This window comes from Neodiprion fabricii, chromosome 4, assembly GCF_021155785.1.
Source record: "Neodiprion fabricii isolate iyNeoFabr1 chromosome 4, iyNeoFabr1.1, whole genome shotgun sequence".
Classification (NCBI taxonomy): Eukaryota; Metazoa; Arthropoda; class Insecta; order Hymenoptera; family Diprionidae; genus Neodiprion; species Neodiprion fabricii.
In genome coordinates this window covers 24,783,172-24,797,385 of record NC_060242.1, presented here as the reverse complement: position 1 = coordinate 24,797,385, position 14,214 = coordinate 24,783,172, and the positions used below count along the sequence as shown (strand labels likewise).

The window sequence follows — 14,214 nt, the reverse complement described above, 5'->3', positions numbered from 1 at the left end:
TATATCTTCAGTCAACGGCTGACCATCGAAGGGCCTGGACGCTTGAGTCTGGAATCGGCAGGAGAGATGAAGTGCGTATTTCTTGTATGAAACGTGAAAACTAAAAGCATTATACATCATATCATATCATCGTACATCATACATCATACATCATACATCATACATCATACATCATACATCATACATCATCATACATAGTATCAAAGTTCGAAACCAAAGTTTGGATGTCGGATGTTCAGAAAGTGACGTCACCAATTCAAAATCAGCTAGCCGAATTCCTCAGTCTGGAAACAACCGCGCAGTAGAGCGGACGGATGAGAGGCGCGCTCCGCAAATTTCGAGTACCGGGTTCTCAACCTCCCCGATCCCGTGCTTCGGGTCCGCTATGCGGTGAAACTCGACTTCCAGGATAAGCGTTCCGTGGTTCCTGGTTCACGTTTACAATAAATTATTTCAATTCGTTTTTCGCGCAACCCCAAATTCGGTAGCTGTCAGTCCGCTAATAAAATTTCTCGACTTCCAGGATAAGCGCTCCGTGGTTCCTGGTTCACGTTTACAATAAATTATTTCAATTCGTTTTTCGCGCAACCCCAAATTCGGTAGCTGTCAGTCCGCTAATAAAATTTCTCGACTTCCAGGATAAGCGCTCCGTGATTCCTGGTTCACGTTTACAATCAATTATTTCAATTCGTTTTTCGCGCAACCCCAAATTCGGTAGCTGTCACTCGGTCGTTGGGGGTGGTTGAAGATGGTCGGCGGTGGACGAGGAGGAGGACAAGGATTTGTGCTCGGTGAGTAAAACACTCTTATAATATTTCATGGCAATTGTAATTATATTTTATTTGAAATATTTCAAACTAGTCATGTTTACAATAAATTATTTCAATTCATTTTTCGTGCAAGCACATATTCAGTAGCTATGAATAATCTTATACAATTTGTTATATTATTAATTAATTAATTAATATTCTTATAATATTTGATGGCAATTGTAATTATATTTCATCTGAAATATTACAAACTTGTCACGTTTACAATAAATTATTTCAATTCATTTTTCGTGCAAGCACATATTCAGTAGCTATGAATAATCTTGTACAATTTATTATATTATTAAATTATTGATTAATTACATTATTCCTTACACAATATTTTTGATGTGTTCCTATACTAAAAATATTCATTACTATTCCAGGTATTACCCGAGGTGGTCGAAGGTGGACAAGGAGGAGGACGAGCTGGACGAGGAGCAGGACCAGGTGGACGAGGAGGAGGACGAGGTGGACGAGGAGGAGGCGGGGTGGGTCGTGGGAGAGGACCTGTCCTCTCCTCAGAGGAGAGGAGGGGGAGGGGCAGAGGTGGGCGGGGAGGGGGAAGGGATGGGCAGGGACGGGAAGGGAAGGGAAGGGAAGGGGCGGGGAGGGTGGTGGGGAGGGGAGGGGGGGGCTGCGGGGAGGGGGCGGGAGGGAGGGAGGGAGGGAGGGAGGGAGGGCGGGCGGGCGGGAGGGAGGGAGGGAGGGCGCGAGAGGGGGGGGGGGGGGTGTACTGCTCTATTAACTCTAACAGGCTCGCATCAACATCCGTCCTCTACTCTCTCCCTCCCCCCACCCCGCCCGCCCGCCCTCCCTCCCTCCCTCCCACCCCACGCCCCCTTCCCCACCCCACCCCCTCCCCCTCCCCGCCACCCACCTCTCCCCTTCCCTTCCCTTCCCTTACCGCTCCCCGCCCACCACTCCCCCTTGCCTGCCCCTTCCCCTCCCCTCCTCTGAGGAGAGGAGAGGTCCTCTCCCACGACCCACCCCGCCTCCTCCTCGTCCACCTCGTCCTCCTCCTCGGCCACCTGGTCCTCCTCCTCGTCCAGCTCGTCCTTCTCCTCGTCCACCTCCGACCACCTCGGGTAATACCTGGAATAGTAATGAATATTTTTAGTATAGGATTACATCAAAAATATTGTGTAAGGATTAATGTAATTAATCAATTAATTAATTATATAATAAATTGTACGAGATTATTCATAGCTACTGAATATGAGCTTGCACGAAAAATGAATTGAAATAATTTATTGTAAACGTGACAAGTTTGTAATATTTCAGATGAAATATAATTACAATTGCCATCAAATATTATAAGAATATTAATTAATTAATTAATAATATAACAAATTGTATAAGATTATTCATAGCTACTGAATATGTGCTTGCACGAAAAATGAATTAAAATAATTTATTGTAAACATGACTAGTTTGAAATATTTCAAATAAAATATAATTACAATTGCCATGAAATATTATAAGAGTGTTTTACTCACCGAGCACAAATCCTTGTCCTCCTCCTCGTCCACCGCCGACCATCTTCAACCACCCCCAACGACCGAGTGACAGCTACCGAATTTGGGGTTGCGCGAAAAACGAATTGAAATAATTTATTGTAAACGTGAACCAGGAACCACGGAGCGCTTATCCTGGAAGTCGAGAAATTTTATTAGCGGACTGACAGCCACCGAATTTGGGGTTGCGCGAAAAACGAATTGAAATAATTTATTGTAAACGTGAACCAGGAACCACGGAGCGCTTATCCTGGAAGTCGAGAAATTTTATTAGCGGACTGACAGCTACCGAATTTGGGGTTGCGCGAAAAACGAATTGAAATAATTTATTGTAAACGTGAACCAGGAACCACGGAGCGCTTATCCTGGAAGTCGAGAAATTTTATTAGCGGACTGACAGCTACCGAATTTGGGGTTGCGCGAAAAACGAATTGAAATAATTTATTGTAAACGTGAACCAGGAACCACGGAGCGCTTATCCTGGAAGTCGAGAAATTTTATTAGCGGACTGACAGCAACCGAATTTGGGGTTGCGCGAAAAACGAATTGAAATAATTTATTGTAAACGTGAACCAGGAACCACGGAGCGCTTATCCTGGAAGTCGAGAAATTTTATTAGCGGACTGACAGCCACCGAATTTGGGGTTGCGCGAAAAACGAATTGAAATAATTTATTGTAAACGTGAACCAGGAACCACGGAGCGCTTATCCTGGAAGTCGAGAAATTTTATTAGCGGACTGACAGCTACCGAATTTGGGGTTGCGCGAAAAACGAATTGAAATAATTTATTGTAAACGTGAACCAGGAACCACGGAGCGCTTATTTTGGAAGTCGAGAAATTTTATTAGCGGACTGACAGCTACCGAATTTGGGGTTGCGCGAAAAACGAATTGAAATAATTTATTGTAAACGTGAACCAGGAACCACGGAGCGCTTATCCTGGAAGTCGAGAAATTTTATTAGCGGACTGACAGCAACCGAATTTGGGGTTGCGCGAAAAACGAATTGAAATAATTTATTGTAAACGTGAACCAGGAACCACGGAGCGCTTATCCTGGAAGTCGAGAAATTTTATTAGCGGACTGACAGCTACCGAATTTGGGGTTGCGCGAAAAACGAATTGAAATAATTTATTGTAAACGTGAACCAGGAACCACGGAGCGCTTATCCTGGAAGTCGAGAAATTTTATTAGCGGACTGACAGCCACCGAATTTGGGGTTGCGCGAAAAACGAATTGAAATAATTTATTGTAAACGTGAACCAGGAACCACGGAACGCTTATCCTGGAAGTCGAGTTTCACCGCATAGCGGACCCGAAGCACGGGATCGGGGAGGTTGAGAACCCGGTACTCGAAATTTGCGGAGCGCGCCTCTCATCCGTCCGCTCTACTGCGCGGTTGTTTCCAGACTGAGGAATTCGGCTAGCTGATTTTGAATTGGTGACGTCACTTTCTGAACATCCGACATCCAAACTTTGGTTTCGAACTTTGATACTATGTATGATGATGTATGATGTATGATGTATGATGTATGATGTATGATGTATGACCTGAGTTTTAGACATTTCTCAGCTGGTGTTCTTTTCTTCGTACTGTCTCTTCTGTTGGTCCCACGCTCTTTTCGCTGCGTTTTTTGAGTTTCAGGGGGTCTAATTGGTCAGAAAAGGGTCATACAAATCGAATCGGGGACTAAAAGTTTTCCGCTCAAAAAAACAGCAAGGCTCACCCCTTTGTATTTTTGGCGAAAATTTTCGCGATTTTGGAAAGCGCTGAAATAAATTCTTTCACGCACTATTCCGACGTAATTTTGCGAGAGAAATTGATTGGGCGCAGTCCCAAAGCGCTGCGAGCGTTATGTCAGAAGTTAGAGCCAAAAAACCAGAAGCCGTGTTTTTGATATTTTTCCGCCGCTGGTCTTTCCTTCGTAAATCGGTGCATTTTGTGCGTTCCTGAGGATTCAATTAGTCAAGAAAGTGTCGTACAAAATGACAAATCGATTCTGAGACGAAAGATTTTTCGTTCAAAAAATAACTAAGGCTAAGCCCATTGGATACATAAAATTCGGCTATCCTTTAACTTTCGAGTCATCACTCAAAAACTACTATAACTGTCACTTTGCTGTTCTTAAAAATCACGCAGTCCATAAGAGTAATATATTCTTGTAGTGCTTCATAGGGTATCTTGACTCTTCCATAGCCGTTAAAGTTTGATATTCGAACATTTTATATAAACTATGTACACATCGAACGAATGGAAAATAGTATAATAGCATGAGTTATTCAATATAATTTATTGTATTTGCTATAATTTCTATAAATTAATTTACAATAGAAGTATTAAAATTTGTTCTCGTATAGTATTTCCGAGACGATGGTAATTCCGCAGACAGTAAACTTCGTTCGAGACATCGTTATTGCAACTATATCGTATACAATAATGTACATTTTCACGCATGCATACTGCCACACCATGGATATTTATAATTAAGAAAAAAAAAGAAAATAATAATAATAACAATTTCATATTAAATACTTATTTTAAGCACACTAATTGCACAAAGTAAATGTTGATCAGTTCTTTGGTAATCCAGTATGGAAATTAATATTATTATTATTTGATATTATTATTAATCATTATTATTCAATTTATTTGTTTATTATTTTGTAGTTTTATAGTAAATTATCTGAATTACTTTTCTGCTTTCAATCACATAGAAAAATATACATATCACATTGTAAATGCGTTACATAAAGGCAGTGCTAAGGAAAATTGTGATCGAAAATTGTATTATTATTATTATGCATTGAAGCTGTTTTTCATTTTCAATTGTTGGTGTTTTATTTTTGATGAGTCTGCAGCAAATCTCGGTGCAATCAGTAATAAATAAGTGTAAACGTAGCTTATTTGTCTCAATTAGGTTTCCGGCGATGATTTTTTATACATAATTAATTAACATCAAAGATAGGTATACATGTCTTGGGAATGATTATTATTTACAAACAATAAACGCCTATTGTCATTCAAATCCAATCCCAATATTTACAGTAGGTACGTTTTTCTTTTTGCATTTTTCTTTTTTTTCTATATACGTATAATATGTATATATGTATAAATATTTGTTGTCAAGTTAAATAATTTCATTGATAATAGTTCAGGATACAAATGTTATATAGATAATTAACACGAAACGGGAAATTATTAACTAAAATTTTGCAAGTGGATAATAAGTGTTATAATATAATTACTATACATCGTACATATATTATGTATTCATGAATGTAGGTATATACATGTATAAACTGGTTGTAAGCTGTTAATGCGAATACAGATCAGATTAAATCGTATTCATTATTTGTTGGTGTAAAAATCGACCAATGTGCGATCGGTAAGAAAACAGTCTAATTTCTAGCGCATGTAATTCAACATTGTGCCCTGGGCTTGCATAACAGTCGGGTGATTCAATTAATTTGTCAAATCATTCATAGCCTTACGTGATAAAGGAACATGCGCAAGCAAATGGACACTTGTATCATTTATAATGGTTACATACATTTAGTTTAATATTATCATCAATTATGCTTTGTTTAATGTTTAAATGAATCTCTATCGAATCTTTACAACATTGTCTGAAAAAATGTTGCAGCGTGGATTCAGTGATTTTTGACAAAAATGATCAATTTGGTTATTTTTTGACAATTTAAACATCACACTTGCCTCTCAGTACTTGAATTTCACTAGAAATCTGTGGAGGATCAAAATTCGCCGAACAGTATGGATTGGGTGCAGTAAAATATAATACGTAGTCAACGGTAGTATTTATATCTACAAAAAATCACTGATTACACGTCATATTTTCAGAATCCTTGTAGTTCATGAATTTCCTACAGTTTATTTACCGAGTTATAAAAATAAGTTTTTTACTGCGTTGAAAAAGTTTTTCTTTTCTTTTCCTTTTTTCGATTTACCAGTGGGCACATGGTAGTCTTTTTAGTTACGTTTTTTAAATTGTCTTTCATCACATTCAAGTAAGCACAGTAAAGCACTAGAGCGATAATACGAACCAGTACAACTTGCACGAAATAAGCACGGAACTTTCTTACAATCGGTACAAATTTAACATTGACCACTCCTGCATTTTTACGCGTCTTTACGGGATACCGACTAAATTAAAAAGAAAGTGCTTCTTGAGAACGGTTGCGTGTGAGAAAACTTCACAAATAATCCCAAATAGTTAGTGTTACAACTTGTGAGATTCAAAAAAAAAGTGAGTGCAAGTGATCAGCAAAAGAAGTGGCCTAGTTAACAAAGAAACTCTCATACGTCTGTCGCAAACACGTCTCACGATCATGGTCAGCATATCGTTACTTTCACTATCGTAACAAAAGAGCGGAAAAAAAAATGTATGAACGTTTTTCTTTATAGATGCAAAAGGAGACCGACACTTGTATCGCCATGAAGTCTAGTATTGCATTTACAATAATGTCGATAGAATGTATTACATATAATGTATGCCCTCGTAATTTATCATGTTCACTTGAAAGGTGTAAATGATCCTTATCAGTTTTAACTGTGATGTGAAGAAAAAAAATGGAATTGATTGGTCTAGCTGTGTCAAAGTGCGCGTGGCTGGAACAACCTACATCACACACATCCGTCACATTCATAAGTTACGTTTCGAAGGGGGCACCAGATGATCCGGAAGTTCCGAAGGTATATCGTGACCATCTATTTTGACATTGATTAGGTGCATCGCAAGTGCAAATTCATCCGCATCCAGTAAACCATCCTGGTCGATGTCAGAAAGCTTCCAAATCTTTCCTAGAACGCTGTTTGGCAGCTTGGATTTAACCATCTCCGATTTAGCAGCTGAAACAAAGTGGATATACGTAACAATCAACAGTCTAGAAAAGTAAGACTTCGAAATCAGGTCGTGACTTTGGTACCGAGCAATGAAAAAGTATAATAATTTTCATCAGTTACTTATAATGATGTTCAAAGTCTGTATAAAAGATACGAGCTTATCAGAGCCGATTGAGTATTACCCTTTGAGGATATTTGTAATAAACTAATCGGAATCCCATACATTGCGCATTTTATCCACTCACATGACTTATTGGCCACTCGATAATGTATTGATAATCATGCAACGACTGATAAATGATTGAATGTAAATATATAAGCATCCACTTGTATCAAGACAAGCACGATTGAAATCTCTAGAAATTATTGAAAAAATAATGTATAGAATATCAATTCACAAACTCACCAGCTCCGGTAATTTTCCCATCCATGGGACCAAGACTGTCAAACATCGAGTCCCACTTATAACGTTCCTTATTAACGATCCATTCTGGTTCGCCGGCACCAGCATCGATACCTTCGCCTCTCTTGTAACCAAACGGACTGACCTGATCCTCTACTCCCTCAAAGGCACCACCTGAAAGTAAGCAAGCATGCATTCAAAAACTGTAACTTAGTGAAACGAATCAATTGCATAATGATCGTTCTCTCAAAGTCTATATAACACAATAAATAAAATACGAGAGCGAATGTGCATCTGAAGAGAAGAGAATTGGAAATAAAAGTAGATCTCTGATCTTCTCGCATTGGCATTACGAGAGAATAATCGATGATTGAGAGAAAAAGAGAGTAAATATGGGCAGTGCATTTAACAAACTCGATCAGCCCAGATATAACGAATATATAGAACACTGATAGTATTGTCAATTGTTTGCTCAGACGCATTGGCAACTTTTATAAATGCGATGTAAATCCATGTCTGAATGTCTCGCTGCACGCATCGCTGGGTTCTAAAGTCCCCTAAGATTCCGAATGATAGACGTAAATACTGTCTGCTTTATGAAATGAAATTGCACTGAATTGATGTATGCAAGTGACGTGATTGATAACCAATAAAAAAATTAAAGACAAAAAAAATTAGTATCAGTTCACAATCATAATTCATGAATCAGATTAACTGCTATTTGTCATTTATTACGACTATCATTGGCTGATGAATAATTTTCTTAGAATGTGACAAATTCTTTGATACGCAGTCAAGTGTAAATATTACATGGAACAAACTTCATAGATTATTCAGTTGTTATTTCTGGTCGATAATTCAAGAGTTGATAAATTCAGGCGTGTACAATTTCTCAGCAAGTTGAGCATTACTGTTATAAAGATAAAAATAGAAAATTGAAAAACCAACACAAATAAAATAAAAACAATTCATCCACATTTGAGAGACTGATTCTTTCGATAGATGCAAATACTTTGAAAAATTAACAGCGACGATTGCTATTTTAACATTGTTGTCTTCAGTTACAATTAATTGCTGATCGTATGTTCGATCAATCTGCTTTCTTTTCCATTTCTTTTACACCAAATACTAAGTGTGCAATATGTAATAATCGATAAATGTGATTTCTCACCCTTGATCATTGGTTCTGTGGAGGTGGCCATTTCTTCGTGAGGAATCATAGCCATAAGCTTAGCGATATCCTCGGCAAGCATTTTGTCCACAATTTCCAGTAGCCTAGGTTTAAGCGGATGGAATTTTGTGAAATCGTGATGAGCCAGAGATTCCTGCATTTTTTTCAAATCTGGAAAATCACCGGGAGATATTTGATGCTCCCTTTGTATCTGGTCATAAACTTGACCCAAATTTTTAATAAGATCCTTCTTTTTTCCATCTTTTCCAAACATTGAGGGCATGTCTTTTCGCAATGCACTAATGATGTAAGCGTGAACCTGTGATAATTTCGAAATTATTAGTATTCATTTGAGACTGGAGCAATTCATGTAGTTTTTTTGTTCTTTTTTTTTTTTTTTTTTTGTTTCGCATTTGTATATATCGGTGCAAAAGAAACTTGTCAACCATTAGCGACAAGTGACTGGAACTTATACATTCTTGAGATAATTGAACATTCAATGATAAACGTGTACGACAATCCTTGTCTCGAGTAAGAGTATTGATTTCACTGTTCAAATGTTCTGTACTATACTCAGGTCATGTATTACGGTAAAAACTTATCCGACATTCTAGTTTCAATGTCATAATGAGCGGAAGATCCATGTTTGAATAAAAACATTAAAAGAAAGTGAGCATCAAGCTGAGATAGCTAACAATAAGAAGAGTATCTAGATATTATTACAAATAAATACATGCAAGTAATGTTAAGAAGTAAGAAAAAACGAAATAGGAAAATACGATTATAATTTGTCGTTTAGCCGATATATTGAGAGAAAGATGACAGTCACTGTCTATTTTTATCATGACCAAGGTCCCGCATAGATTAGAGGTTTTCTTCATTGTTAATTTCTCACCTTAGCTAGGCGAGCACGTTTGATTAGGTCATTAAGTTTTCTAAGCGCAGCATTCCTGGGCAACGATTGCATATCTTTGAACAGATCTTGTTCCTCGTCTTCAAAAAGCCTGGAGAAAGTAATAAGATTTAAACTTTATTTGATTCTTCAAGTATATGAATCAACGATACTCAGAAGTCTGCTTTGTAATAATTTTTTACAATTAGTAGTATAAACACACATTGCAGACAGTTATACAGCAGCAACATTAAATAATCCTTAACAGCATAAACAGGAAATTAGTGATTGGCAGCTAAGCGTTTTTAATTGCATATAATACAATAATTCCTTCATCATAGGCTTGAAATGATGCTTCATATTTTCTAAATGGATCGACGTCACTTGAGCTCTAGTAATAATAACGTCAGTTATCTCACCTATATTGTTATCAATGAAGTAGAAAGTGGAGATATAATATTGTTAGTCAAGCTGACAATGAAACTGTTGAATAGAGGCAATAGACCATCAATGATGACAGAATATTTCTGCATTTCTATTTCTCGGGATAGTATCAATATGGAATACATCAGTTTTTTCAATACTTCTCAACTAGTTTATGCCACACGATTGACCTTATAAAACAGCACAATGTAATGAATTTTGGATATACGTGCCATGTTGCTAAATCCCTAATGGACCAAGCTTCAATAACTATACATGCCTCGCAAGTGAGCAGGTCTTTAAACCGGAAGTAAAAATAAAGTACAACATACACACATTAATAAATCGTATCTCGGATTGTGGGTAAAAATAATGTGATAAAAATTCAAGAACAAAAATCACGATAAAATTCCTAAACATTTTTATAATTTCTATGGAACATACCATAAGTTGAATTGGACATAAAAATGAAGATTTTGTATTTACTTTAACGAGTCAATTATATTTTTTACATGAGCACTTTATCAGATAGCGAATCTTCAAAGTTTACACATTTTACAAACATCCAGAATTCGATTTCAGTGTCGGAAAAGTGATAGAATTATCTATTAAATTACCAGCAGCAATATGTAGTTATATACTTCAAGCACAATGAAACATTTGTCGATCATTCGTTGGCAATCAGACCATGACACAAACAAGGCAAAGCCTGATGTTAGATATAACGCAGTATTACGTTTCAAGGAAATTACCCGGTATATACTAATTTACGGATAACGTCAAAACAAGGGTGTTCGTAAACCTACATCAAGCTGTACCTGCTCAGATATAATTCAACAAACTGTAACAATTGTGATCATTCCTAATTTATTGCATATTCTTTCCTTTTTTTTATATTGACACGAAAATTCGACAAATTTTTCAGGAAATGCAACAAAATTTTGCTATGCAAATGCTCATGATGATTATTTTTTTTTGATTTAGGTAAAAGATAACATTGAGAACAATAGAAGAATGAATTGGAGAGGAAGTGTGTGTCAGCCAGATGAACCACGAACCTTTTCAAAAATTTAATGTGAAACACCAAGCGTCATTTAATCACAGAGGGGATGAACGACCAAAATAGTTAGTCCGTACTCAATTCGTCTCTGTCAATTGAAGTTTGGGACAGTAAATTAGCGGTCTATTGAATTTTGGGAGTGAAATTAATCATACATTATAACAACGTGGGTAACTAATTCTCCGGAAGCCCAATTGGCTGATGACCTAGACAAGGTCAATGGTTAAATTTTTCCCCCTAACTGGACAGAGTTAGCCATGGGGCCAAAGGAGCAAGATTTGATATTCCTTTACTTTATCAAAATTTTGAGAGCCGAAATTCAATATTTTATCAACTTTTGAATGAGCAAGTTTTGACGATGTCTGAATGTTATAATTTCACTCCTAAGATAACTAGACACCATGAAACTTCAATTAAACAATCAGCTTAACCCGAAGGACTTCAAGAGTCGTAACTTTGACTTAAGCTACCATAGAATGTATTGCTCGCATGAGTTGCACTTTTTCAGTTGTTTTAAAAACACGCGTGTTACAAGTGAAGATATTGATTTGAACTGCTGAAACAGCTGCACAACTGCCATTGTGCGTTATTGTATAATATTCTCTGGAGTATTCGATCAAACCTTGAAAACGTGGGGTGATCAATTCTTTTTTGTATCTTATTTTTTCATAATCATATCTCATCGAGATTTCATTCCACTGAGCCATTATAAAATACTGTATTTTATGTAGGACAGCTATTAGTATTATCGATCGAGTAAAGTGTGAAACGACGGATCGATGACACATCTCCGATGTTAAAGCAAAGATCTGGACATAAAACTTAGTAAAATCAAACTGCAATAGTTATAAACTAACATTGCCCCATTTAGAGGAATCCTGGTATTTGACTTGGTAGCCGCAAGGCTAGCAGTTTAAACAAGTGCTCAGTCTCCATAAAAACAATTTTGATTTGAACAAACTGCTGGTGAAATCCAATTTTGAACAATTCTAAACATCAAGCAAGTTACTATTCTAAACTTAGTATTATTGACGTAATAAAATGTTGATATAAAAACATTGTTCTGTATCTACAAGATAACTTTCGAGGAATTGAATTCATAAAATATGAGCTTTTTGATGTTGTATAACAGTTTACTGAATTTCAGTTAAAGCTCTTCTAAAAATCCATTTGCAACATTTCAAACTTTAATCTGACAGTGAGTCATCAGCTGTTCGAACAAACATCTACAGCATGCTTTAAACAACTGATCCTGGATTCGATTGAACCCAAGAACCTACATCGAGCATAACCTTACCTGCGATTGACATCGTATCTAAGCGGCTGGTCCCAGAAGGAGCCGATATACACCCTGGCGACTTCAGGTGTCTGCAGAACCTTGCCAAGGGACCACATAAGTGCCCCGTAGACCCGCATGAGCTGCTGATGATCGATCATATCAGCCTTGTTTAGTACGATTCTAATCTTATCGTCGTGGCCCCGCAGAGCCTCGATGGACCTCCTGAACTCGTCGGAGATGTCCAGCTTGTGGGCATCGAAGAGTAGGATGATCCTGTCGACACGCTCTGCGAACCACTCGAGCACCCCGGTGAAGTCGTAGCCTCTGTCTACGCGCTGCTTTTCACCGGACAGAATACCAGGGGTGTCGACGATGGATATACCCTTGAGAACCGGGGAGGCAACCGTCGAGCATTGGAACCGGTTGAGGAAGGCGTTCCCAAACTTTGAGAGGGGTCGGAACTGCTTGTTAGGATCGACGACCAAGGCGTTACCGGGAATCACGCCCTCCTTTTCATCGTACATGACGGCTATGAACCGGTCGGTAGTCGGCTCGGGGCCGATCCGGATCCCCGGGAAGTCTCGCTCCAGGAGGTACTTTATGAACGTCGTTTTCCCCGTCGAGTACTGACCGACCAGCAGGATCATCGGCTTCGCGTCGAAGTCAGGATCGTCGAGCTGCGGCGAGTGGAAATCGTGGAACTGGTAATGCTGCTCGAGGGGCAGCAGCTTCGACCTGTAGATCTTCTTCAGACCCTCGGTCACGTTCTCGAAGAGCTCCGCCTTGCCGTTGTCCTCGCGATTCAGCCAGCTGAACATATTGGACGCGGTTATGGTCCCACACTTTTTCACTAATTTCCCCGTGAAACTCGGACACCGATAAATTTATTATCACCGGTACACCAGCCGACCACCGCGCGTCTCACTCTTTACTCTACTGTCCGACTGAGTCACCGTTTCACGTTCACGTCGCCACTCGCTTCGCTCCACGCAGTACGCACCAACTTGGCAACTTCGGCCAACTTCTGACCGCTCCGCTGCTGTGCTTCTTGCACCTTCGAATCGCCGCCGCTGCGGCGCTGCGATCGCCGCTGGTGAAGGGGATCGCTCAAATTGCCTACAATTCAATCGCGATAAACCTTTTTTGCGTTACATATGCAAATTGTACGTACGCATACGTTCGTACGTAGAAACATACGTCAAATTATCATCTAATTTTTGGAAGGTACTCGCGTCAGGCGGCGATTATGGGCGTCTCGCACGCATTAGTCGCGTGCTTGGAAGTCGGGGATACGCCCTATGACTGGACGCTATTGCGGACCGGAAGCGATCGGTGCATTCGGGATATCAGCCTTCTTCTAAAAGAATAGATAGTATCTGACACGAGATAATGATTACGGACCGAGAGTGCGATTAGAAACGAATGTCCGACAATCGCTTCAGCCCAGCTAATTTGTCCAATCGATACTTAGTTATATTGATGTTCGATTTTTCTTTTCACACGTCTGTGAAACATTATTCATATATTAATAAAGTATTCTCGATCTATCGTTCAGCGACACAGATAACGCGCTTGTTTTACTTTATCTCCGATGAGTAGATGCTGAGACACAGACGCTAACTCATATATTTATCTTCATTCGACGCTACTAACATGGACGTTGATTCATACGAATGTAAAACGGAATGAATTAGCAGATTTCTAATATTAAATAATTCGTATTTTTAAATAATTTTACAATTAAATCGACTGCGCTACTAATAGTTTATATAAAAATAAATATCTACTCGATATGAGTA

General features: G+C 38.5%; 1 protein-coding gene across 1 annotated transcript; it reads right to left on the bottom strand.

Moving 5' to 3' along the window:
- Positions 1-4,598: 4,598 nt before the first annotated feature.
- On the bottom strand, positions 4,599-13,447 carry LOC124180859 (EH domain-containing protein 3). The gene is made up of 5 exons (XM_046566741.1): positions 12,434-13,447; positions 9,657-9,765; positions 8,762-9,080; positions 7,594-7,764; positions 4,599-7,193 (listed from the first exon to the last, which is right to left on the bottom strand). Exons 1-5 carry the CDS (start codon positions 13,231-13,233, stop codon positions 6,988-6,990), a joined length of 1,605 nt encoding a protein of 534 aa, XP_046422697.1. The 5' UTR covers positions 13,234-13,447; the 3' UTR covers positions 4,599-6,987.
- Between the last annotated feature and the right edge of the window lie 767 nt (positions 13,448-14,214).

Excerpts from the sequence above, each read along its gene's own strand:
- LOC124180859 (XM_046566741.1), bottom strand. The coding sequence starts at position 13,233 with ATGTTCAGCTGGCTGAATCGCGAGGACAACGGCAAGGCGGAGCTCTTC. Across the intron at positions 9,766-12,433 it reads AGATACGATGTCAATCGCAG|GCTTTTTGAAGACGAGGAAC; the intron begins GTAAGGTTATGC and ends TACTTTCTCCAG. Across the intron at positions 9,081-9,656 it reads AACGTGCTCGCCTAGCTAAG|GTTCACGCTTACATCATTAG; the intron begins GTGAGAAATTAA and ends AAATTATCACAG.